Below are 25,120 nucleotides of genomic sequence, written 5' to 3' on the forward strand. Positions count from 1 at the left end.
GATATTTGTATTTTGAGATCTCGATTGACTTGGCAGTAGATGAATTCAACCTCATCTCAAGGCGTGCATTGAAGATGGGCGGTGCAGCGTCTGTCGATTGCGCGTCAAACTCGAACTACAGGTATGGGGAAGCTCCGGAGGTTCAAGGCGACAAGGCAAGTGACGACACATCTTGGATCGGCACGAAATTGGACATGCCCCCGAAGCCCTTTAGCGTAGAAAACTACTTTGAGTTGCTAGACATCGTAGGCACCGGCATGCTCGGAAAGGTGCGTCTGGTTCGGCACAAACGCTCGAATCTTTACTACATCCTCAAGTCGGTCAAGAAGAAAGATGTGATTGTAAAAAAGATGATCCCGCAACTTGAAGCCGAACGAGACGCAATGGCACAGATGACCGCACTCCAACATCCCTTCTCGGTTCAGTTCTTCGGGAGTTTGGCCACAACCTCACACGTGCATTTCCTCCTGGAGTTTGTGCCAGGTGGGGAGCTTTTCCATCGACTCCATGCTGTAGGACGGCTATCCAACGACGAAGCAAAATTCTACGCCTCCGAGCTCGTCGTGTTCATTGAAACGTGTCATACAAACGGCTTCATGTATCGTGATCTAAAACCTGAAAATATTTTGCTAGACGCGAACGGACATTTGAAAGTCGTCGATTTCGGGTTCGTCAAACGACTTCGCCATCCGAATGAGCGAACCTCGTCCAGCGTGGGGACACCGGAATACTTAGCACCGGAGCAGCTCACGGTATCTCACCAAGTACGCAATTATTCTCGTATCGTGGATTGGTGGGCGTTTGCTTGCGTCGTGTACGAAATGGTGATCGGATTGCCGCCATTTACGTCGCGAAAGAACGAGTCGCACTTCGAGCTGTATAACCGTATTCTGTCGGGCAAGATCTACTGGCCTCGGTTTATGCAAAGTACACTGAAGGATCTACTTCGAAACATGCTGCAGAGTGACCCGGGTAAACGGTTGAGCGAAGTCGACACGATCAAGCAGCACGCGTGGTTCGAGAGTGTAGACTGGGACACTGTTCTGCTGAAGCAAGTGGCAGCCCCTTTCGTGCCGACTTTAGCCTGTGCGGGCGATACGACTAACTTCGACGACTACCCGAGCTCCAGCGAGGAGACTCCGCCGCTAAATAGCGAAGCGTCCAGGCATGACTTTCTCAACTTTTGACAAAGATCATCAATATCCAGAGCGCCATCAGCTGCAGCGATGATTTCGAGGTGGCAATCAAACGCCAGCGAGCCGGGGATCTTAAGTAGCGTTGATTGCCAGCTCAAAAATTCGCGCTGGCGCGTAGTTCCTTATGGTCGAGCAGCGCAGCATCGCAAACTTTTGCTTGAAGACGGCGTTAACGTCCGCGTCACCTGGCGTGCCGGCAGAACGCAGTCGTTCCTGCTGGCAAGAAGGCATTTGGCGACTTGCCAACAAAATCGGTTTTCGCCCTAACGCCTTATTTTCTCGTCAACAAGCCACTTCAACAACTCAACATCAAGTTCGATTTGCAGCATGGCACCTTCACTTTTGCCATGTGTGACGAAGCGAGTTCGCTGCTGTTTTCAGTACCTTTAACTCTTAAGAGCCGGGCTTTACCTACGCTTTTTTTGCCCCGCAGTTGGCTCCGGAGCACACGGTATGGATGGCAGCTGGAGGTCTGTCAACAGGTACAATAAACAGTGTGGACGACCAAACCGCGCTGGGTGTTGTTTCATGTTGGGCAACGCTGAAAAGGCGCGGCGCGCTGTCCTAACCGCTACGGAAATATTAATGCAGGTAATTCAGTCCGTTTCACTATGGCTCCTCACTTCGAGCGTCGAAAAACAAAAGAGGGAATCCTCTCTTCACTCATTGCTTTTCGCAGTGTGCGATTTGTGGTGCCAAGCGCGTCGGAAAAGCGGAGAAGAAGAGCAGGAACGGTAAGTGCAGAGACCGGCAACGCCGATACAAAGCTACAGCAAGCACCGTAAGCTCACGCACCAATCCAAACACCAACGATGCCCGACAGAAAGCCGACGATGGCCCTAGACCCGCTTCACTCTCCAGGAAGCGACACACAAGAGCTGTACTCTCCAGCAGTGCCCAACGCTCTAACGGTCTTGACTCTCAGTGTACAAGACGCCGGTCCGACAGCGGATCTCATGGCCAAGACGAAACGACGCATATTCTCCACGCCAATGCTGCGCCGCTCTGCCACGGCTTCTTCGGCTGCAGCGGCATCTGCAGCCTCCAAGATCAAGAGCAACTTGTCCACAGTTAAGCTCCCAACGGCATTGAAGCGCAACAGTGCGAACAGCGGGAAAAACGCGGCGGCAGCTCCAGTCGACTGTGTGCCATCGCTGTCAAGGTCCAGCACCGATTCCTCCGTGAAGAAGGAGACCAATGCTGTACCAAACAACGGCAAGAAATTTGCCATCCCGTCGCTGAAGCACATCAGAGCCAGCGCCATGGACAAGATGAAGACAAAGCCTAGCTGCCCACTGGACTCTCCTGAGGCTAAATCCCAGCGCAGCAATATCAGCAGCGAGGAGGATACGAGCAACGAAGATTCTGTTACGCCCCAGCATGCAACGTCGGCTATTACTTCGCGGTTTGTTTTGGGAATGCCGACCATGCTGAGACGCGCTGTCTCCAATAACCACCCGCCTGGCGCTGAGGCTATCGCTCACAAGAAGTCGCCGGATACTAGTGCGAACTCCACCCCGCGTGGAGAATCCTCGGAGGATGATTGGGATGAGAACGACCGACACTCTTTGCTGATGATGCTGCAGGTGCCCGAAGCTCGGAATTCGCTGATTCCGTTGATGGCGGTTAGCCAGACCTGGTGAGCGCAACAGATCGTCTTCTCACCCCATCATTGACTGCACAGAGCAGTATATCTATCCCGTGCCACGTGAACAGACCTCTCTCCAAAAAGTTGCTTTTAGTTTTGCGAACGAAGCTGAACATTTCCCAACAGTATTGATCGATCTCTTCAGTCTGCTAGGCACAGTCCACAACTGTTATCTAATTATCAGCTTTACCATTGAAACAGCAGAAGTGTTTACATTCCCATCACTAGTTCTTAATCAGCAACTATTGCCGTTGCAGGCGATAAGCAAAGATTACAGCCATTCTATCTTCAAATTGATTCTTGTTTCGAGGTCAATAGTCCTGCTCACTCTGCGTGCGGGTGATCGTTGTCATCTACACCGCCGAAATCATTGATGACCTGCTCGCCATCAACAGCTACAGGGCGCGGATCAAACAGGTAGCGGCTATTCCAAAGACAAAATACAGACAATAGGAGTCGTCAGATACTCCTTCTCAAAAATTATTGTCGTGTCAAACCAATCTTGAACGTACATGATACGAGGAGTTGCAAGCGGTCGCTGGGTCTTCCAGCCTCGAATGCTAGCAATCGTAGGGTAAACGTCTGCCAAATTATCACACGATGTTAATTTCTTCGTCATCATTCTGAGCAACAAATCCATCGCGTCTTTCGCCTCACCTTCCAGGAAATAATAGATATGTCCAACAATGATGCCAATCAAATCGGTCGTCGCGCTGTTTCCCAGCAGAATAGAAAAGGAGAACAGCACCCATGGCAGATACGGTGCTGTGAACGGGAACAGACCCAAGAAGCTCATCCGCACGTGTTCATTGCGGCGACCCCAGAGGTACACCATCATGAACGTTAGCGACGATCCTAGAAAGTGGATGTTCACGAATGGTGCCACTAACTGCGAAATGTTAGCATCACAGCCAGCAAAGTCAGCACCTTCACCATTACCAAAGTCTTAAAAATACGTCACGTGAACGTACGATCATAAAGACTGCTCCCAGCAGTAGCATGTACACAAAATCCGCTGTTCGACCTCGGAAGGATCCTTCCTCTAGTAATCTGCAATAGCGAACGCTGGTCGAAGCAAAACGCAGTGCACACAAAGTCAGTAAATTGCGAACAAACCTAGCATCTGCACTCGAGTGGAAACTTACACGAAGTACATGTGGAATAGAAAGTCGAGACTGAAGAGTCCGAAGAACATGAAATTGGTCAAAAGTCTCCATACCTGTTGCAAATGGCCATGAATACACAAAAGAGTTAATGCCAATGCACAATACTACCAGGTGCTTAGCTCCACGTACTTGTCCCTTGAAAAAGATGAGGTTAAAGTTGAAATAGAGTGAAAATGGCGACACCAAGTCCAGTGCACATGCCGTGGTCGTGAGGAAGGAGCCTGTGAGGTACAGCCGTGACACAACGGGGATCTCGTAGTACCATTCCAGCGGGTCATTCATGGTTGTCTCTTCCTCCGACAAGGTGCGTGTTGTGAAATGACGCCACTTGGCACAAAGTGACCCGCGGGTCCAGTTTGACAAAACCCGTGGGCCCAGGTGGAAAATGACGTTGAAGTGACCATCACTCTTTCGATTCCGCACTCGATGCGGGAACCATTTTGGGTTTGAGGGAGCGAACCATGAGCCGACTGGTGCCGTATCGAACAAAGTTATCGGAGGAGGTGGCGGCGCACATCGAGCAGACACTAAACACCACCATGTACCTGGTGCAGACGACGGGCCCAACGTCCTATGTGGTGAGACCGGCCCATTTTCAGTAGCTGAAGCCAGCAATCTAACGGCTTGATTGATCTCTACAGATTCAGGAGCAGAACTGCGACAAGAAGTACAAGGTGTTAATAGGGTCCATTCAGACCTGCAGCTGTGGTACGGCCGACATTTGTATCCACATCCTGTTCGTGATGCTCAAAGTCCTACGAGTTCCGCCGACGACGCCTATCGTGTGGCAAAAGTCACTTCTTGATTCGGAGGTAAAGTGACATGGAATCAAGTGCGGACTGTCACTCACAGTTGTCGTCGGTTTTTGGTGTTGTAGATAGAAACGTTGCTTCGAGGCGGGTACAGGGAGAAATCGAGGTCGGAGCGAAAGCCTTACACGAAGAAACGCAAAGAAATAGTTGCAAGCAAAGAGCCCGATGATGTAGACGTTGACAGGCACGAGCTGGTCGAGGGTGAAGTCTGTGCTATTTGCCAGGAGGACATGGATGATAACCAGCCGCTCACATTTTGCCGCACAGGGTACGTGCATGATCTGCTGTAGTTGTGTGGACGTAAGTTTCGCTTAAGCTGATATGCGTTCGTCACTGCAGTTGTGGCAACAATTTCCACATTGAGTGTATGAAAGTTTTTGGAGAAAGTCGACGTCAATCGAAAGAAAACATCATTTGTCCGTTGTGTCGCCAGGATTGGGGCGGTGAAGCACTGACAGCACTACGGAAGGCGATTGAAGCAGCTAACAGAGCTCCAAATGTCCATAAGGGAGCTTCGTGTAGGAAATGCAAGACGAAGCCAATTCGGTGCGAGCGATATCGCTGCGTCCAGTGCAAGAACGTGGACTTGTGCGCGCGATGCTTCAAGTCAAATGTCCACTTGAACCACGCCTTTGTGATGAAGCCGAACGTTCCAGACCCATGGGTACCAGCACTCCGTGAAAATCAGCCTCTGGTAGCTCTCAACTCTGATTTAATTCGAGACTTGGAATCTCGAGAGCTCTCAACGAACGATTACGATGTACTTCTGCAACTTGACCATAAAGAACATCCTATACAAGACTATCTGCTGAAAGTCATTTCTGGGACCAAAGTCAGCGCTGAAAGCGCTAAAACGTTTGGTGCTCCTGGGGCGACGTGCTCCCTCTGTGCTCAGAGTCTTAATATCAAAGCGGCTTTGCGTTCGACATTGTGTGGGGTGCGTACTATTGTCCACGTTGGGTTGGGTATGTTTTAATGCGTTTGTGTTTTGTGGTACTCACAGCATGTTTTCCACGAGAGTTGTCTCGCGAGGTCGATTCTATCGCAGGTCTACGTATGTCCGTTTCCTGGGTGTGATCATGCGCTGCTGCCTGGATTGTTATACCTACAGCAAAAGCACGAGAAGAGTAAAAGTCATCATCTTGCTGAGCCCAAGCAACAGCCGCAATCGGCATCAAGATTGAATGCATCGTTTACAATTCTGGGACTTCAGCAGCAGCAGCAATCAAATGTTCAGTCACCAAGAATCGCGAGTTTAAGAACACCAAACGTGGGTATTACAAAACGACATAATCGCCGCCATGGTGACGATCTCCCCTCGTTACCTCGTCTTGTCTCGGTAGGAATCACGCCGCATGAACGACCCAGTGCAGACTTACCCACGCTAAGTCAGTGTGTATCAATGATACCAGCACCAATATCTAATCAATTGGAGCACAAGAGACGAAGTTTGAACATAACAAGCAAGGCAGAACGTTCTACACAGCGCCAAAAAGGAAAATTAGTTAAACAACCACGTGCCGGAAATACCCTCCCTCCTCTTGATCAGCGGTCAGGACTTCTCACAATTCAAAGTGATGACAATGAGACCCAAGTCCGTCTCAACCATGCCGATAAGATCCGTGCTGAGCTGAAGGCGGTCGAGAGAGAACGCCTTCAAAAGCAGAGATTGTTTAAGGAAGAACGAAGGCGACGCCACCAGGAGCAAATCAACATTCCAGCCTTTACCGCTGGTATCCTCAGCGTAAATCAGGGGGAAACCGACCCAATTTTAAGGGCTCATGTTACCCTAGCGCAGCGGAACATTGAGTTGAAGCGGAAATCTAAGGACCGGCAGCAGCGTGTTCGAGAACAGAAACAACTTTCAATTACACTTCCAGATTTATTTGTTGGCAACATGAAGTGATATTATCTAAACTAAATAACGGAGTTGCGCCGAACGTATAATGATGGATGAGGCGGCTGTAGATCTTTTGAGCTGTGTGGAAAACGAGCCGAGAGATCGTTCTTCTTTCTGCGGTTAGACGGAGAAGATAATGGTATGCGCAGCTTGCGATGACGGCGACGAAGCAACATGGAGAGCACGATCGATACGGTCACGCCGAACGAAACGTAGATTTCGGGCTTGGATACAGTCGCAAGAACTCTCGGAAGCATATCCTCGGTGGCCCCAGCAATGTTGTGTTTAAAGTGACATGACGAAATGCGTCGTCTGGGCGAGCCACAGTGCTCGACCAGGTTGCAGATCGTTCCTTCGAGCATGTGGCAGGATAACTGCATCGAAAGATGTTGCGTATCACACGAAATCTTTTGCGTCATTCCAGCTTGCGCGTCTATCATTGTAATTGGATCGTACTCGGGCACCACAGCAAAGTTCCGATGGTGCAGGCTTGTGCGGTCCACCTTCATCGACGTTCCTCCAATATGATGAACCAATTTGCTGTAGCTTTGCACGAACCCAGGCGGTGAGAACGTTACTGATGTCGTCCCGACGATGGATCCGACGAGTCGCGCGATACCACCGCCCATTGAGTGACCGGTGAGCACCACCTTCCGGTCCGTGCGTGAAGTGACGTAGTCCAACAGCTCGTGATAATACCACGATTCATGCTGCAAGCCAAACAACCCGGTCATCTCACTGTACAGCTCAATCAACGTGGAGAACGTCACATCAGGCCAGATGCGAATGGTCGGGAAAATGGATGATAGCACCGAAAACACCACAGGCTCGAAAAACATCTTGACGTCCTCCACGAAATCCGTGAATCTCCAGATGTCCGTGCCGCGCACCGAAATGACGCTAGTGTTGAGCTTCGGGATGTAAGCTTCAAAGAAGTCGAGCTTTGACCCAGTCTTGGTATTCAACGCAGGCAAATGAACGTGAATATCTCCCAGTTCGTTGTCGAAAATGGTCGAAATGAACTCGGCCGTGTCGTTAGACAACGGATTAAAGTAGGCAGCTTCAGCGAAGAAAGCCAAATCGATCAAGCTCAAGCCATTCCAGCGGTTCGAGCAGCTCGCATAGAGCGGATCATCCACCGTGATTGCAGGATTGGTCTTGTTTGCAAGCCCAAGGTGCAACTTCACAACTCCCGTGTGATGAATATGGATCGAGTTGTCTTCGTATTCCACCGACGTGGCGTCAGGGAACCACTTCGCGCTTTTCTGCATCACTGACAGCACACTGAATCCCGAAATGGCACCTACGAACAGCAGCAAAATAGCAAGCGCAAGGTACACAAATTTCTTGGCAGTACGATGACCCAGCAGCGGTTTTTTCTTGTCAGACGATGTTTCTTGTAGCATTTGCTGAAGAGTTTGTCCCATCTCACTCAACGATGAAGCGGCTTCTGAGCGTAAGAAGCGGTCGAAAACGAACAAGCTTACTACAACAAAGACGTGGGGCTTCTCAGTCATCTTGGAGCCAATAAAAACGATACCGGACATGCCTAGCGCCAAGGGGCCATCAATAGTCACCGCGCGCACACTCAGCAGACTCACCATTCGGAGACAAATGAGCGATACCACGTAGATTGACGGTAGCAGCAAGTTGATGATAGTAAGTTCCAGTTGTGCGTGAACGAAGCCCATGTGCGGATGCACACACGCACGGAAGAACACAATGCCCTGACCTACGACGAAGGTGAATTTGAGCCGCTCAAAGAAGCCACAGAGTGCTTTTTTGTTGGAATCGCACTCCTTCACATTGGGAAGTGTGAAGCAAGTAATCGCCAGGAACCAGAGAATCCACCCCACGAGCAATGCCATGCCAAAAATCTCCCACTGATAATTCGTGAGTTCGCTAAGCGGCGTGATTTTTAATCCAAAGTGGCGCGCACTCCATTCGACAGTCCACAATCCACCCAGGAAGTTCATGCCTAGCAGCCATCCTCCCAAGAAAAATGTCTTTACGGTGGTGAGACCTGCAAGTGCTGAACGCCATCGTGGCAGGATCTCCAGACAGAGCTGAATGAACTGGCAGATAGCAATTGCAGTCGATATACGCAATGCTCGCTGAAATACCGGATGTCTGTCGGTCAACAGCTTTAAATATGACTCCTCGCACATGGCTTGGACTAGAGTCGACGATCCTGGTAGCACCGCGCTGCTACAATGCGAAGGCACCATTATTAAGCTGGGTAGGATGATCAGCATGGGCATGGCGACTGTGAGGATAACTGCCTGCGGGCTGCACTCGCACGCAATTATACGTCGAATTAGTGGGAAATTCTGCAACGACTGCCACGTGAGGATCCACGTTGCCCGTCCGAAAGACAGCACGATACCCATGACCGATACGTACACCACGAGGACGCAGACGGCTTGTATTAATGGCATCGTGACGACCGTGCTCACATTTTCGCCCAGAACCGCTCCGACATTGAACAAGAAACCCCAGAGAATCGCCAGCGCTTGCAGCATCACGTACACGAAGAAAAACGAGACGATAGTGCGCGCGCCGTCGATGCGCCTGAAGGCCAGCTTCGGAAAGTCTACGAATACCATCCGGAGCGCAGCTTCCCAGCGTAAAATGCCCTCAAAGTAGCGTCGACGCCACAGCACCAGCTGTGTGGCTCGAAAGGCTTCAAGCTTGTGGCGAGGCGTCGTCGATGCAAGTCTCTTCATGTTGCTGGTGCTGTAGCTCTTCTTCTTCTTCTTTGGTAATTGCATGGTTACGTCGTGGTGCTGACCGGCAGCTTGCTCCCAAACCGAAGACACGGTTTCTGGCTCGGGGATCGACGATGGACGTGGTGGCCGCGAGCTGTGCGTGGTGGAAGCGTCTGTTGAGAATGGAGCCATCTGCTTGACCAAAATCAGTCCAATTGGCTTCTGACGGCCTCTCCTTCGACGGTGACTCTGTTGGTGGGGCTTCTAAAGAGCTTCTCGATGCTTGTCTCTGCCAGCAACGGCACTGACGTATTTTAGCTGTGGCTGTTTGCTGTTGGGTGATTAAAACTAAAATTGCTTCTATCACCCAACAGCAAACAGCCACAGCTTTAAAACTAAAACTGCTTGTAAGCTGATTCCAATCCTACAATTTTAATAGGTATTAACCGATTAAACTAAGGTAAATGTATCCATCTCAGGTGTCATCATGGCATCCTTCCTCGTTGCGTCATTGCATTTTGCTAGTCAGTAGATAATTCTTCAAGTAGATAATCAGCGCCGTAGACGTTTGCCGCAGGCAATGGCGAGCTTCCTGCAGTTACGCTCAGTATTCCACGATATGTAGCGATGCCGTAAGGTAATCCTGCTGCTCATGCCATAACCCATGAGTCATGGGTCTCAAACCTGACCTGTGCCGGGAGCCTCTCTTCGCGGACCAATTGCCGGCTTCGCATTGAAGCCTTCAATGTTTGAGAAAGTTGAAGCGCTGAGTGAGCCCTCGCACTTCGTCTTTCGGCGTCGCACCCCATAACACACGATGAACTTAACAACACTAAGTTAGTGCCACTAGCACTGGGCCCTTGCTAGTAGCAAGGGCAAAACACCAGCACTTATCGACAATGGGAAGGCAGCAGAAAGAGAAATTAAAGGCCCCCTAGTGTCTGACTCGCCTCTTCGTTAACTGTCCTTCCTGAGAGTGTCTAGACAACCACCACAAAGGCTACGTGGTGACGAGAGAGAACGAAATTTAGTACCTGAATAGGCAAGTCAATCATGAATCCAATTACTCGAGCAGGACTGGGAAATACATGTTTGAATTTGCTGTAGGATAAGTATATTCCTGACGGGAGACCCCACCCCGTACTGTAGGCTAAAAAATCCACAGCCATCGCTGGACAGCATGACTTTATTGCTCAACCACCCATAACCGCTATTTAGGAGTAGGAGTAGTTATTCCAGCTTATTTCCGGAATTGTCCGGCTTTCTCGACATTTCGCGATAAGACGCCTTAGTAAAATCAAGTCACATCATGTATTATCGCGTAAAAGGCGTCTGTACCAGATAAAAAATTCATGCGGTTGAAGAGTAAATATAGACTAAAACTTCACGATGAGGCGCCATGCAACCGACCAGCTTGCATTACGCGCGGGATTCACACTGCGAGAGGCAATGAGGAGAGCTTCGCGAGGTCTGGACACTCCTGCTGGCACAATAGGGCAAGAGATTGCGGCGGAGAAGATGTTTGAGGAGTTCCTCACTTCAATAGGATTATCGAGAGTCGATTTAGATGGCATACATAAAGCTCATAGAGAATTAGCTAGTCTCCCGACCCAGAACATGTACTCATTGCTAACAGCTTTTTCGATTTACATACAGACGAAGAAAAGCAACAAGGCGAGAGCGGCGGATGGACTACTAGCAAAATCGACAGCGCTAGGGTATTTTTCACAAGTTGTGAACATGCTTCGCGAGCGCTACACCAACTCTCTTGGTGACCCTAAGAGAATTGCCAAGATTCGGGACAAAATGGCTAGTTACATAGAAGAGAGGAATTTGCGCGCAAATGTGCAAACCAATGACGCTCCTGGGTGTAACGTGGATGATCTAAGTGTACTCGTTGGGTATCTAATTGCGAAAGCTGACGTGGCTACCGGTTTGAAGTCTGTACATGATGCGGCTCTGTTGACTATGATGTGGCATACATTTGGAAGAGCTGTCGATACCTGCTTTGCACGTAAACAACAGCTCTCGATTTCAGCTTCTGGAGAGCTTTTCCTCCACATTGCCAGGATCAAAACCTCTATGGTTCAAGGCGTCTCAATATATAAGTCCCCGGAGAGATGGCAGCAGTGTATGCTTCACGCATTCGGGTTGCTGTTTATCTGCTACGACGAGCCCTCCGAATATTTGTTTCCGTTGGCACCTAATTTCACAGAGTCCGACCTTCCTGGTAATAAACCGTATTCACAAGAGGAAGCTGTTTTGTACTGGGGTCAACTATTAGAAGACGATAACAGCACGTCGGAGCCGCCCCAAAAGCGAGAGAGAGAGAGACCAAATATCGCAAGTTATATTACCGAGGTCATTAGAGATTCGTTGAAGTCGATGCCTCCTGATCTCAGCCAAACGGTGACGCCGAATATGACCAGCCACTCCATTTGCCGTGGAGCCGCTGCGTACGCCAATGCGTCGCCGAAGCTGTCGATTCAGTGGATTTCTACTCGCGGGGCTTGGCTGTTGGAGTCACTAACCAAGGCGTTTGCCTACATTGGAACGACAACAAAGGAGGATCAGAGCGTAGCCAAAGTGTTAGCAGGGTACCAAGCTCCAGACCTACCTGTGGTAACGCCGACAATTCGTGACCTACAGCAGCGTTTGACGGTACTGGAGTTTGGTCAGCTTGTGACCCTTCGAGACGAGCTGTACCGCCACGTACTTGGTTTCCAGGACGCTCGATTTAATGTCGCATTGGACGTCGTTGATTGCACGGCTGCATCGCTGCTAATGCACATGGATGAGGTTCGCATCCACATCGAAAACACCACCAGCACCTCGGTCTCGTCGCGCTACATGTACGAGCTGCATCGCGGTATCGCCTCTTCAAACGCTCGTCTTGGCTCCTGCATCACGATACGAACATGCTGTGAGTGGGGGGCGTACCTGAGAGCTCACTGGAAGACGGCAAACCACGTGCAGCCTAGCAATGCCGTCGCTGGTAACGACACGCTGCTATCATCCACTCTTAACAACATGCTAGCCCAGCTTGTGAACATTAGCGAGCGACTTGGTCGCCTTGAAGACTCGCAAGCCCAGATGCAGAGCCAGGCCTTAGGGAGTACTCAGACGCAACAGCAGTCACCACAGCTACCTACGGCTGTTGAGGTTGTCGTCCCAGCTTCAGCATCAGCGTCCACCCTTGCTGGATGCCTGCTCATCTGGTACACTAACCACATATGGCAAACGGTTAAAGGTAAGAAGGAACAAAACCAGCGTGCCGAAGCAAAGGCAGCAGTGAACATAATGATGGTACTGTACCAGAAGCCGTACCAAGTCCCAGAGGAGCCTCCACGAGCCGACGTCGCAGCTTACAGTGCCTGGAAGCACGTAGTCTGGGAGCTGGCACTCAAGCTGGATACAGCCGCGAACCAGCGTCTCCACGCCTTCGACCAAAAGAAACCAACTCGCAAAGCTTCGTCCCTTCGCAAGCGCTGGCGCCTGCTGCGTACGCCGCATCCTGAAGCGTATCGCTCGCTTGGAGCACAGTATCTTATCTTGAAATCCAGTGGGTCCCTCGTAGATGCCTGCACACCTCCATCGCATCTGTGGTCAGCAGTTGACTTGGATTGACAAGCCGTTGGGCAGCACAGTTCAGCAAACATAAGCACGAGCAAACAGCACTCACCAGCATCAACACCATTCTAAGGCAGTACACCACAGTAGATAGTTCAGCAATCAGTACAGCCTACATTACAAAGCATCACACACCACACACAATGCACACAACATGTTACAGCACACAGTACACAACATAGCAGCACATGCACATGCACAGCCCAACACAACACTGCAGCATACGCACAACACACAGCACAGCACGCCCAATCCAGCAATACACGAGCAAATGCACATCACAGCATGTACATACATATACCGCATCACACGCGTCGCTCCATAGCACACAGCACAGCACCAGCTATTGCAAACACACCACAGAGTACAGCACAAACACAATCCACGCAGCACAGCTTACAACTATCTGCCCCCGGCTGGATTCGAACCAGCGGCCTGGAGACGTAGTCTCCCACTCTACCGCTGAGCTACGGGGGCGTTGGGGTCGGAGAAGGCACGCACCGTGGTCTGGAGTTGGAGCTGTGGCTGGAGGCTTGAGGGGTACGCTTGAAAATCGCTGAATGAACAGCGAAGAAGACTGTCGCAAGGTAGCCACCTATTTGCAATTCATTGAATTGTTATTTAAGCCTATCCACTGTCATCCGGAAAAAATAATCCGACCGTGATTGGCCGGATTCCACCCGGCATGACTCAGTCATTCCGTATGGCGACCATCCGGACTGGTGTCCGGAATCGGCCAATTACTGTTATTTAAATTTAATAATTTTAAACGAAGCAGAATGTTATCCGTGATGTTACCCTAACTACTGTATCGGCGACCCACATTTGTGAGGCGCCTCATGCTTCGCGGTCCACATTAAAGCATCGGAATCTGCCGTCCGATAATGCGGCTACATATCCGATCCGAGCCCGGCTTCGTGTGTAGCCTGTCAATCTGTGCAGAATCAACACGGAGGATGCTGCAAAGAGACGCTGACGTAGCTCTACAAAAGGACAGAGTGATGGAAATCAAAAAGTCGAGCAGCAGCAATTGTGAGCTTCCTGCAGCGAATCTCTGGGTTCGTCAACCCCGTCATCTCGCGAATGTCTCGCTTGGGTTTATGCGCCACCAATCGGACTTGGTTATGTCAACAGCACCCGCTTACAATTTACGCAATCGAAATGTATTCTTATCTCTCTTAAACCATATACTATTAGCTTTCACATTACAGTTGCCAAACGCTTCTATCCTTACAAAACTTACAAATCTTTAGTCAACACCCCTCCCCACTTCAACTGCGTCAGTAATACTCAACCTCCCAAACTTTTCATGCAAAATCGGCAACGTCATTAAGATCCTCACTCATTCCACAATTTGCGCTCAAGCTCGCAAAGTTCGTAGACCCACACTCTTCTTCACCATGATTAACGACACACCCGCTTGGAAGGCTCTGGCTGAGCACGCCGCCGAGATCAAGTCTACGCACCTGCGCGAGCTGCTGAATGACGACGCGCGCAATGCCGCCATGCGCACGGAGCAGCAGGGCATCTACCTCGACTTCTCGCGCCAGAACGCCACGTCCAAGACGCTGGACTTGCTTTTCGAGCTGGCGGAGACCGCTGAGCTCAAGAAGAAGCTGCAGGCCATTGCCTCGGGCGAACACGTGAACGCCACGGAGGACCGCGCAGTCATGCACATGGCCCTGCGTGCCCCGAAGACCGAAAAGATCGTTGTGGACGGCCACGACGTCGTGCCCGATGTGCACGAGGTGCTGGACGCCATCCGCGCCTTCACCAGCAACGTGCGCGACGGAAAGCTCGTCGGTGCTACGGGCAAGCAGCTCAAGAACGTCATTTCTATCGGCATTGGCGGTAGCTACCTCGGCCCCGAGTTCGTGTTTGAGTCGCTGCGCTACGAACCCGTGGCTAAGGCCGCTGCAGAGGGCCGCAACCTCCGTTTCCTTGCGAATGTGGACCCCGTGGATGTGGCCCGTGCCACCAGTGGCCTCAACCCCGAGGAGACACTTGTAGTGGTCGTGTCCAAGACCTTCACTACTGCTGAGACTATGCTAAACGCCCGCACGCTGCGCAAGTGGCTGGTGGACGACCTCACCAAGAAGGGATCGAGCGAGGCGGACGCTGTGGCCAAGCACATGGTGGCGGCCAGCTCAGCTGTGCCACTTGTGCAGCAGTTCGGCATTGACCGCGCCAACATCTTCGGCTTCTGGGACTGGGTCGGTGGCCGCTACAGCGTCACGAGCGCCGTGGGTATCCTGCCCTTGGCTTTGCAATACGGCTTCGACATTACTGAGAAGTTCCTGGCTGGTGCTCATGCCATGGACAAGCATCTGCTCGAGACTCCGCTGCGTAATAACCTGCCGGTCATCATGGGTCTGCTTGGTGTCTGGAACTCGTCGTTCCTGGGCCACAGCTCGCGCGCTCTACTGCCGTATTCGCAGGCGCTACTACGTTTCGCTGCACACATCCAGCAGGTGGACATGGAGAGCAACGGCAAGCGCGTGACTGTGGAGGGCGTGGACCTCCCATTCCAGGCTGGAGAGGTGAATTTCGGTGAGCCTGGCACGAACGGCCAGCACTCGTTCTACCAGCTCATCCACCAAGGTCGTGTGGTGCCTTGCGACTTCCTGGGCTTCTGTGAGTCGCAGAACCCCGTGCAGCTTGCCGGCGAGCCTGTGTCGAACCACGACGAGCTCATGTCCAACTTCTTCGCGCAGCCGGACGCTCTAGCTCGTGGCAAGTCTATTGAGGACCTGAAGGCTGAGGGTGTGCCGGAGAAGCTCCAGAATCACAAGCTGTTCCCGGGCAACCGTCCGTCCATCTCGTTGCTCTTCAAGAAGCTGGACGCGTTCTCCACCGGCCAGCTTCTGGCTCTGTACGAGCACCGTACCGTGGTGCAGGGTGCCATCTGGGGTATTAACAGCTTCGACCAGTGGGGCGTGGAACTCGGAAAGGTGCTGGCTAAGCAGGTGCGTGCCCAGTTGAGCGCTTCACGTACGGAGAATGCTCCCGTCAAGGGTTTTAACAGCGCCACTACCAGCATGCTGGAGGCATACCTGGCGCACAAGGCTTAAATTGCAACTACCGGTACGGCTACGGAAGAATCGTGACTCGTGGCGTCGAGTATGTGCTCATATAGTAGTTTGCTTTGCTTCTTCTGTCTCTCTATCAAATCGTCCTAATTACAGACAACGACGGTGAAATCCGCCATACCATACAAATCCGCGACGAACACTTGAAGTTCAAAATAAAAGATTTGAGCAAGTTTTTATTTTAGCCAATGAACGAGTAAATGGAATTGACTGGTTCCTACGGGCAGCATTACATGTACAGTTAAAAACTTTATCACTTTGGAAATGGCGCCCCAGCGCTCCTATACAATTCTAACCAAGCGCGAAGCAATCGCGACTGCTGAGGCGTTAGGAAGCTGCCAAGCCGCATCAAAGAGACTAAATATCCCTCGGACGACTCTTCGCGACTGGCTAGACGATAAGGAGAACATTCAAGACTTTGCAGGTGCTCAAACCAGCAAAACCTTGAAGGGCCAGGGCGCTGCGCCGTTAATATCCTTCTCACACGATTTGGTAACCTTTATGAAGGATGTGCGGCGAGAAGAAGGGGTAAACCGTCTTGTCATTAGTTTATTTTACATTGTGACCTAAAACCGCTAGTTTTTTAGTATTTATGTACAGGTTTAATGATTCAATATTTCAAAGAGCAGCAACCGCGATGGCTTCGAACGTATCTTGCTGGTAAGGAAAGCGATGAGAAGGGTCTAAGTGCGTTAATGAGACTATGTCAGCGGTTTGCAGCACGGTAATGTCTTTTAATTTTGTTGGTTTTATAAAATTACTTTCTTTAATAGTGTGATAGTCATGGATTTACAGTGCAAAAGCCACAGTTCGCAAAAAAGAATCAAGCCGAAATGATCGAAACGCATTGGCAGTTTGCCGTGAAGTTTTGGGATGAATATGGGTCATTTCCTCTAGACGCAATCTACAACGTCGATGAAACAGCAGTGTATTTCGATATGCCACCTTTAAAAATTTGGGCTTTGAAAGGTCGGAAAGGATCAGCCAAGGTCAAGCGGACCCAAAAACACTCCGGGCGATTGACTGCTGTTATAACAGCTCGTGCTGACGGTTCGTATTTTTTTTTATTTTTTTGCATTATTTTTTGTTTTACTAAATATAATAAATGTTTAAAGGAAAGAAACTTCCGATTCTTTTTATTCTACGTGCGAAGCCAGGTGGATCTATCGAAAAAGAGGAGCCACCAACATATCCGGTTGGTCATGTATACTCAGTGCAGCAGAACGGTTGGATGGATGCCAAAGTGTGGGCGATATATGTACGAGAGCTGCTCAAGTTCGAGATCGAGGCACCATCAGTGCTTATACTTGATAACTTCGACGCACATGTCTCAGCAGAAGGACTTAATGTTGTTGCCGAGACAACGTCGGCACTGGTTTGCCAACTACCGCCCAACAGTACAGCAATCTGCCAGCCACTAGACGTTGGGGTCATGGGACCTTTAAAAAAGAAAATTACGGGAAAGTGGCTGTCAGACATCAGCGCGGAGACGAACTTTGTGGCTGAAACTACTGAAGACTCGGCGAATGACGCGGCATCTGTATATTGTAGCAAGTGTGGACGGCTGGAATCGTGCACGTGCTGGGAGGAGTGCATCTGCTGGGACGAGTGCATGTGCGATGGAGAGTGCTGGTGCCTGCAGGAGTGCGTCTGCGTGACACCAAACGAAGACGATAACGGAGCGAGCGAATCGAATACTGCGAGCACGGACAACGAGGTCATGGATGAATCTAAGGCAGAGAACAAGGCGGCCAAAAGACGTCTTGCTACAATACAACGGACGATCGAGGCTTGGGGGGAGCTTTCAGAAGAAGTCGTAGCGAAAAGCTTCCGGAAAGCTATTCCGATGTGCCCGATAGTTGAAATATAATCGCATTTTTTCTACTTTGCTTTTGCTAATTAATTCGTTTTATCTACCAATAAAATTGTGCGACGTATTTTCCTGTCGAGAAAAAAAAAAAGAACTACTATGGAGGATGGCGCTCAGAGGGTGGCGGATTTCACCGTCGTTGTCTGTATCGGTGTTGGAAGAGCGCCAAGAAGTGAAGATTTTTTATCGTTGAATCAGGAAAACGCACATGCAGTGCATGATGCACTACTACTGTAGTAGTACTACGTAGAACTGTAGTACTGCAAGAAATCGCTTGGGGTACTACTACTACGAGGTTTTGGTAAAACAAATAATACTAGTAGTATGAAGTAATACTTCCTAAAGTACTACATTTCAGCTCCACAAATATTAGTACTATTAAATTCATTTTTTTAGAAGCGTTAACTTACAAGTACTAAGAAGTAGATAAGTAGTTTCACAAAAGACTTTTTGATACCACTTTGATCCTGTATTAATGTTCTACTACTGCTCCTCGTATTTCTTTTCAGTTAGAAACGCTGTTCATTTATAATTGTCAAGAAAAAGAAGCAAGAATCAGATCTGGACATGGAGATTTCCACTCCGCGGTTCGTGTCCGTGTCGACTCCGTTGGGCACCAAGCAAATGACACTCGCTCCGTTCGGCAGCGATGCACAATCCAAGTCGAAATCACGCAAGAAATCTCGTCAGAAGAAGCGCAAGGCCGACGAAGTTTCATCGCCGACCAGTAGCTCCATGTCAAGCGAGAGTTCCAACGCCTCCGGAGCCCCCACGACCGTCGTTAATCCTTCATCATCTTCTCTATCCAATGGCAGCTGGGTGAAGAACCTACAGCGACGCGGGGGTTTCTGGGGCGATGCCTATTGGTACGATCTGCAGCTGGAGAAACGTCTGCCTCTAGCCAAGCCCATGCTGACAGAGCTTGTGCTGGCGTTGCCTCCGTGTGGAGAGAAGGCAGTGCTGGACCTCTGCGCAGGCAGTGGACGAGTCTCCGCAGCCATTCTAGAGGCGTATCCGACAGTTAAATTGGTCCTAGTGGACTCTTCCGAGCAGAGACTGACGCTGGCGAGTCAAAGACTGGAAGCGGTACAAGCTGGAGTCAAAGAGAGGACGCAGTTCGTCACGAAAGTGGTGACACCCACTGCGACTACGCAGCTCTGTGACGAGCCCGTGGACATTGTGGTCGCCTGTCTGGCCTTCCACGTTCTCACGGAGAAACCAGCACACTATGCACCAGCAGAGGAAGAGAAGACGATGGCGGTTGAAGACGAGTACAAGCAGCTCTTTCGAGCCGTGTGGAAGACACTGCGTCCCGGAGGACACGTCATTTATGCAGACCATGTGGGTCAATTGGCTCTGTTTAAACAGCTAAAGGCGCTAGAACAGGCTGGCTTTGAGGACGTGGACTGCGCATGGCGTCAAGATGATTCCTTCGTCGCGGGTGGACGGAAACCTGACAGCTCAACTGGCTAGAAGGAGACACTTTTTGTGACGTTGATATAATTGGAAATTGGGCTCTTAGTTGCTGTTTATCTTAGAATTTTGTTTGAGTACCCGGTCTCATGCCGAGACGCAGTGGTAGTCGACCCCCCTCCGCATCATCCACCAAGAATTATGGCCTTCTAATGCGTCGGGCTGGGGTCCCTCCCGGTGTCGCGAGCATCGTCTTCATGCCGTCTACTGTTTCAGTGACGGTAGGCGGCATATCAGCGTTCTACTCGGTCGTTCTACGTTGCTCCAACCCTCCAGAACAACCGGTCACAGTATCTCCAGTCAATCTCCCTACTGGACTACGCGTTCTACCAGCTTTACACGTCTTCACCCCGGAAAATTGGCAAGAGCCTAGGAATTTTCGAGTGGCGGCTGTGAACGGCGGTGTTTTCGAGGAATTACGAGGTAGTGCTGCTATTATCGAGCACTCAACAAGCAGTCTGGACTCCCGTTTCCACGGTCGACGGGTCATTTATCTCCCAAGTTCAGTACAGGCCTTTGTGGGTCCTCGAGACGGGTATCATGTCTTTGCCACGGGTAAAGCTGCAGCATTCTCCTCACAGCTCAAGCTCAAGCAACCGACGCTGCATGAATTCACCGAGATAGAGCTACAACGCAGTACACTGGAACCTCGACCTTTAGTGGCACGTTGCTCTACCCTCGTGCCAATGCCGCCAGGGGCGATCGCAGCCGTAGCAGCCGTGGAAGCTGCGAACCAAGCAGTACAGCAATCACGTCGGAGACTTTCAACTGCAGCTACTGTGGTCAAGGTTATGACTGCAAGAGGCAACAAAACGGGGACAGAGGAGCTAACGACAAGTGCAAGAGGCTCGTTGGATCGTACCAGCGCTATCGTGAAGCTCTCGGGTCACGGAGATAAGACGCTGGCGTTGTACCAAGACGGCGAGATGGTCACGTTAGGATCTTCTTCTACTGCCTGCTCAAAGGATGGCGGGACGGATGTCGTGCTGAGTCGCATGTTGCTAGATGTTGCGTGTGGTGACAAACACGGCGTCGGTGCGAGCGAACAAGGCTATTTGCTGACGTGGGGTGAAGTCTTTGACTGTAGGAGCAAGACACGAAGTGAGAAGGAGACTGCGAATGCCCCGAGAGTCGTTCAGCCACTATTACACAAACGTATCGTTCAGGTAGCCTGCGGTGCCAGTCACAGCTTCGCTTTGGCTGAAGATGGCGACGTGTTCTCGTGGGGGATCGGTCGGAGTGGCGCGTTGGGTCACGGTCTGAACGTTCACGAACAAACGTTCGATACCGTGATGTCTCCAATGGAAGTATTGGCTCTAAAAGGCCGTCGGGTGGTGCAGATCGCTTGTGGAGACTCACACACTGCTGCGTTGCTTCAAAGTGGCCAACTTCTAACGTGTGGACAGCGAGGATATGGGCGTCTGGGTCGGCAAATAGCAAACACTCCGGACGTTCTTGACGACGAGTATTCGTCGTGGTTTGGCCCCGTAGTCTTCGCGAAAGAGGGTGTAAAATGCACCTATGTGGCTTGTGGTGCAGCTCATACCTTGGTAGTCGCGGGAGCTCATGTACTCTACGCTTTCGGGTGGAATTCTAGCGGCCAACTAGGTGTTGGAGACTGTCGTGACCGCCTCGTACCTACAAGAGTCGCGTACTTTGACGCTGTGGATACCTTGTCTCCGTTAGCTATCGCTTCGGTGGCTGCAGGCAAGCAGCACTCTCTGGTGTCGTGTCCTGATGGTAAACTATTCGCTTGGGGGAACGACGAAATGGGTCAATGTGGCTTGAACTCGTGTCCTCAAATCTACACGCTCCCACATCTCGTGAGGTCTCTCATCGGACTGCGAGTCACTCAATTAGCAGCAGGTGAAGCGCATTCGGCAGTGCTAACGAGTCACTCGCAGCAGCATCTCGAAACGTTGGAGAGAACACAACCCATTCAATACGCACAGCTGGTGGACTTCTATGAGAGTTCCATCAAGGACGATACAGAGCGACGCGCTCAAGTGTTTGAACGCGCTCGACGGTGTCAATTAGAGCGTGCAGCAGCCGCAAGACGACGGAAACCTCCCGTGGATCCAGCTACAGAGGCGTTGGTTAAGCTGCTAGAGCTTCAAGCTCTGGTTGACCAGGACGAGGCGTTAGATGCACGAAGTACACGACCACAAACAGCTAGAGCTACATCCACTCGCTACAGTGCGAAGAACGAAGGCGATGAAGCGGTCGTACGGTGCTCAAGTGCCGCAATGATACGTCAAGCTCGACTTGCCGTGTTGCAAGCTCCGCTCGCTACATCGACGACAACTTCATCGACTCAAAAGCCTTCAGCAGCATCCAAGTCGTCCAAGTGTCTGAGACAACGAAGACCTAAAAGTGCTGCGAGCTCTACCCGAAGACAAAAGACTTCAACCGAAGGAAAGCGACAGCTAAAGACTACACTACTGCACCGGAATATGCAGCGAACAACGTCGGCAACCCCTTCGTTTCCGGCTTCGCGACCCAAGTCGGCCCATGCAGGTCAACAGTGAGGAGAGCGGTGGACACTTCTGGCCTCTGCATTGAACCTTGATAACGTGGCAATCCTACTCCCTACATGGCTTTGCTATTATTGTGCTCCAACTGCTCAGTTTAGTCAGGAATTTCTTTCGGTATCCAGTACAACATGACGCTGCTGGACGAGTATCGTCGCTCTATCCAAAATCGAACAGCTCCCCGTTCGAACCAGAACCGTAAGCATCGAACGCGTCAACTCACGCCGTAGGTTTTCGCACGTGCAATATATTCCAGTGTGCATTTCATTAATGCCTTTGCTCTTACAAAACGTAGACTAGCCGAAAGTGAAAGTGGACGTCGTACGCCTGAAACTCTGCAAGTAGATAATGTACCTGGAACCAACCAACAAGCGGTACAACTGACTGCAAGACAACGCGTCAGCAAGCTCCGAACGAGTAGGAATACCAAGCTGCAGGAGCTGTCTCGAGGGATGTCTCGAAGCGGGCCAGCAACTTCTGAACGACGTGACAAGGTGTTCTTAAACCAGGACGACTCGGCACCAAGTCGCGCTCATGAACCTCAACGACAGACAGGAAGACCTGCTTTAGAGCTACTGTCACAGTTGATGCAGCCCCATAGACCAGATCAGAACAACAATTTAGGGTCCGCATTGACAGATGTTCCGTTGCAGCTACTACAAGGCGCTCGCGTTGATTTACGTCGCTGGAGTGTGATTGTATCGGACCAAACTTTATGTCGCATAGCTGCTCACAACCACCGCATCACCAGGACCAACCTCAAGGCTCAGAAGCTCCAGGGTCTACTAGCTGGTTCACGTCAACGCAGCTTTTTATTTACCAAGGAGGAGGCTGAAAAGCTGTCGGTATCCTACTCTGACGCTCGAAACCAGACAACGAAGTCATTGCTACTTACTGGAGCTGACGCTATCACAGACGCCGGCTTAGCTGCGATTGCTCTGGCTTTACCAAACTTACAAGAATTCGCGATCGCTGGAGCTGTACGCATTACAGATGCAGCACTTCGCGTTGTAAGCGAGTATTGTACGCATCTCGAGCGTCTAGACCTGTCCACTCTCTCTAACGTACGCGGTGCTGGGTTAGCAGCTCTTGCTGACTGCTGTGGTGCCTCATTAACTCATCTAAGTCTCGCAGATTGTCCTCAATTAGGAGATTGGGTGCTGCGTCGATGCTTCTACGCCTCTCCAAGACTCACACATCTCAACTTGTCACGCTGTCCACAAGTGACCGATGTCTTGATCGAAACATTGGCCACGCAGTGTCTACAATTACGAAGACTCGAGCTCAGTGGCTGCTTGAGGATTTCGGATCGAGCAATTGTACGAATCGCCCGGAGCAGTCCTCATCTCGAGTATATCGCGCTTGATCGACCTATCGGGGTACGAGGTCTTGAGCACCTCACAGACTCTTCGTGCTCAGCATTGGGAGGTTGTCCTAACCTACGCGTTGTCTTGTTATCGGGTAGTAGTGCTCTAACAGACGCTGGCGTGCAATGGATGGCTTCTCGCTGCACACAACTTACACGACTGGATCTGTCAGGAGCGATTGGTCTTACCGACGCCACTTGTGCAGCTTTAGGCGCTAATTGTCCAGAGCTAATGTCGCTGAAGATGAATGGCGTGAAAGGGATTTCTGACGTGGGGCTACGGCTCTTAGCGGCTGGATGTTGGAAGCTTGAGCTGCTACATACTGCGAATTTGTATCTCGTATCCGATGGCAGTAACCGCGATTTTGGACTCGAAGGTCTCCGTGCGATCGCTAGTAAATGCTCCGAGCTACGAGATCTCAACTTAAGTGGCTGTTTCCAGCTTCAAGAACGTGCTTTAGTGGCGATTGGAGCGAGTTGTTGTGAGCTGAGGAAACTGAGTCTACAGGCTTGTTACGATGTCACTCTAGTGGCAGTCACTGCTGTGCTTAGAGGGTGCCAAAAACTGACAAAACTTGATCTTTCCGGTGTGCGTCGATGCGATGATCGCATGCTTCGAGCTGTAGCCAAGTATGGCAGCTCAATAACGCAGCTTGTCGTTGCTGGATGCGACCGAGTCGGAGACATTGGACTTCGGTATCTCGCAACGCGTGCGGATCAACTGGAGCTGTTGGATCTCACTGGATGTCGATTGGTTTCTGACGCTGGACTTAACGCACTGTGCGATGCATTTCAGCGACCCAAACTGGCACATTTGATACTGGCAGACTGTTCTCTCATCACTCAAGACCCGATTGCACGTCTGGCATTTGCTTGTCCTCAACTACTCACACTTAGTGTGCACGGTTGTCGAATTTCGGCTCGAGTGCTGCAGAGTTTGAGTTCTTCGTGGCCTTTTGGCGAGTTACGGCTTGGCACTCCAGGGAAGAACACCCAGGTGGGTATTTTTCCTGCTCCACGAGCGAAAGATCGACGATATGTCGCGGAGTTCGGTACATCCTGGGCGGCAGCAGCAACCATCCAGGTGCGTAATATATTCTCTTAATATTTCTTATTTTACTAATGTTTATTTTACCAGAATCTATTTCGCGCTCGAGTTGCTCGTCGACAAGCTCTTGTGCGACGAGAAATTGCACTACAACATGCCGTTGCTAGAAGACTGCAGAGTATTTGGCGTGGTCGACAAGCCAGAAGAGAAGCGTTGGTTTTAAAGATGAAATATTCTCGTCTGGAGCAATGCGCGACGTTAATTCAGCGAAGATATCGAGCCACAAGACAAGCTCGACGTGCGCAGAATGAAATGCGTGGGGCTTACGAGAAGCAACTTCTACAAGCTGTGGTTCTGATTCAGCGTCGGTATCGAGCAATGCGCGTGGGACGCGAGGCCCGTCGACTGGTAGCCAGAAGACGACGCGAGTTCATGCGGGAGACGCAAGCAGCGACCAAAGTGCAGCGTCACTTCCGACGAAGAATTCATCGTAACAAACTGCGGTTAGTGCGAGCCCAGAAGCTCGCGCGTTCGAGACAAGAACGCACGGCCAGTGTCCAGATCCAGCGTCGATATCGTGGCCACAAGGCTCGACGACTGGCGATCGATCTGCGAGAAGAACAACGTCGCTTTTTCGAGCTTCAGCAGCGTTGTGCAGTGCGAATTCAAGCTCAATCCGACGA

At 50.8% G+C, this 25,120-nt stretch overlaps 9 protein-coding genes across 9 annotated transcripts; 7 read left to right on the forward strand and 2 right to left on the reverse strand.

Moving 5' to 3' along the window:
- Positions 1-74: 74 nt before the first annotated feature.
- On the forward strand, positions 75-1,187 carry PITG_01856 (cAMP-dependent protein kinase catalytic subunit beta, putative; the record flags this gene model as incomplete). Its single annotated transcript, XM_002908411.1, has 1 exon — positions 75-1,187. One exon carries the CDS (start codon positions 75-77, stop codon positions 1,185-1,187), a length of 1,113 nt encoding a protein of 370 aa, XP_002908457.1.
- Positions 1,188-1,653: 466 nt separating this feature from the next.
- Positions 1,654-2,839, forward strand: PITG_01857 (uncharacterized protein; the record flags this gene model as incomplete). Its single annotated transcript, XM_002908412.1, has 3 exons — positions 1,654-1,678; positions 1,876-1,930; positions 2,020-2,839. 3 exons carry the CDS (start codon positions 1,654-1,656, stop codon positions 2,837-2,839), a joined length of 900 nt encoding a protein of 299 aa, XP_002908458.1.
- A 288-nt stretch (positions 2,840-3,127) lies between these two features.
- On the reverse strand, positions 3,128-4,311 carry PITG_01858 (Der1-like family, putative; the record flags this gene model as incomplete). The annotated part of the gene is made up of 6 exons (XM_002908413.1): positions 3,128-3,268; positions 3,357-3,426; positions 3,502-3,733; positions 3,816-3,909; positions 3,990-4,063; positions 4,140-4,311. 6 exons carry the CDS (start codon positions 4,290-4,292, stop codon positions 3,169-3,171), a joined length of 723 nt encoding a protein of 240 aa, XP_002908459.1.
- A 160-nt stretch (positions 4,312-4,471) lies between these two features.
- On the forward strand, positions 4,472-6,006 carry PITG_01859 (uncharacterized protein; the record flags this gene model as incomplete). The annotated part of the gene is made up of 6 exons (XM_002908414.1): positions 4,472-4,588; positions 4,652-4,822; positions 4,888-5,090; positions 5,162-5,777; positions 5,826-5,955; positions 6,002-6,006. 6 exons carry the CDS (start codon positions 4,472-4,474, stop codon positions 6,004-6,006), a joined length of 1,242 nt encoding a protein of 413 aa, XP_002908460.1.
- A 696-nt stretch (positions 6,007-6,702) lies between these two features.
- Positions 6,703-9,448, reverse strand: PITG_01860 (uncharacterized protein; the record flags this gene model as incomplete). The annotated part of the gene is made up of 1 exon (XM_002908415.1): positions 6,703-9,448. One exon carries the CDS (start codon positions 9,446-9,448, stop codon positions 6,740-6,742), a length of 2,709 nt encoding a protein of 902 aa, XP_002908461.1.
- Positions 9,449-14,313: 4,865 nt separating this feature from the next.
- Positions 14,314-16,310, forward strand: PITG_01862 (glucose-6-phosphate isomerase; the record flags this gene model as incomplete). Its single annotated transcript, XM_002908416.1, has 1 exon — positions 14,314-16,310. One exon carries the CDS (start codon positions 14,461-14,463, stop codon positions 16,129-16,131), a length of 1,671 nt encoding a protein of 556 aa, XP_002908462.1.
- Positions 16,311-18,553: 2,243 nt separating this feature from the next.
- PITG_01864 (uncharacterized protein) lies at positions 18,554-19,551 on the forward strand (the record flags this gene model as incomplete). Its single annotated transcript, XM_002908417.1, has 1 exon — positions 18,554-19,551. One exon carries the CDS (start codon positions 18,587-18,589, stop codon positions 19,490-19,492), a length of 906 nt encoding a protein of 301 aa, XP_002908463.1.
- Positions 19,552-20,178: 627 nt separating this feature from the next.
- On the forward strand, positions 20,179-22,368 carry PITG_01865 (regulator of chromosome condensation (RCC1)-like protein; the record flags this gene model as incomplete). The annotated part of the gene is made up of 2 exons (XM_002908418.1): positions 20,179-21,717; positions 22,324-22,368. 2 exons carry the CDS (start codon positions 20,179-20,181, stop codon positions 22,366-22,368), a joined length of 1,584 nt encoding a protein of 527 aa, XP_002908464.1.
- A 2,058-nt stretch (positions 22,369-24,426) lies between these two features.
- On the forward strand, positions 24,427-24,660 carry PITG_01866 (uncharacterized protein; the record flags this gene model as incomplete). Its single annotated transcript, XM_002908419.1, has 2 exons — positions 24,427-24,473; positions 24,528-24,660. 2 exons carry the CDS (start codon positions 24,427-24,429, stop codon positions 24,658-24,660), a joined length of 180 nt encoding a protein of 59 aa, XP_002908465.1.
- Positions 24,661-25,120: the final 460 nt, after the last annotated feature.

The sequence above is a fragment of the Phytophthora infestans genome, genomic scaffold (assembly GCF_000142945.1).
Source record: "Phytophthora infestans T30-4 supercont1.2 genomic scaffold, whole genome shotgun sequence".
Classification (NCBI taxonomy): domain Eukaryota; phylum Oomycota; class Peronosporomycetes; order Peronosporales; family Peronosporaceae; genus Phytophthora; species Phytophthora infestans.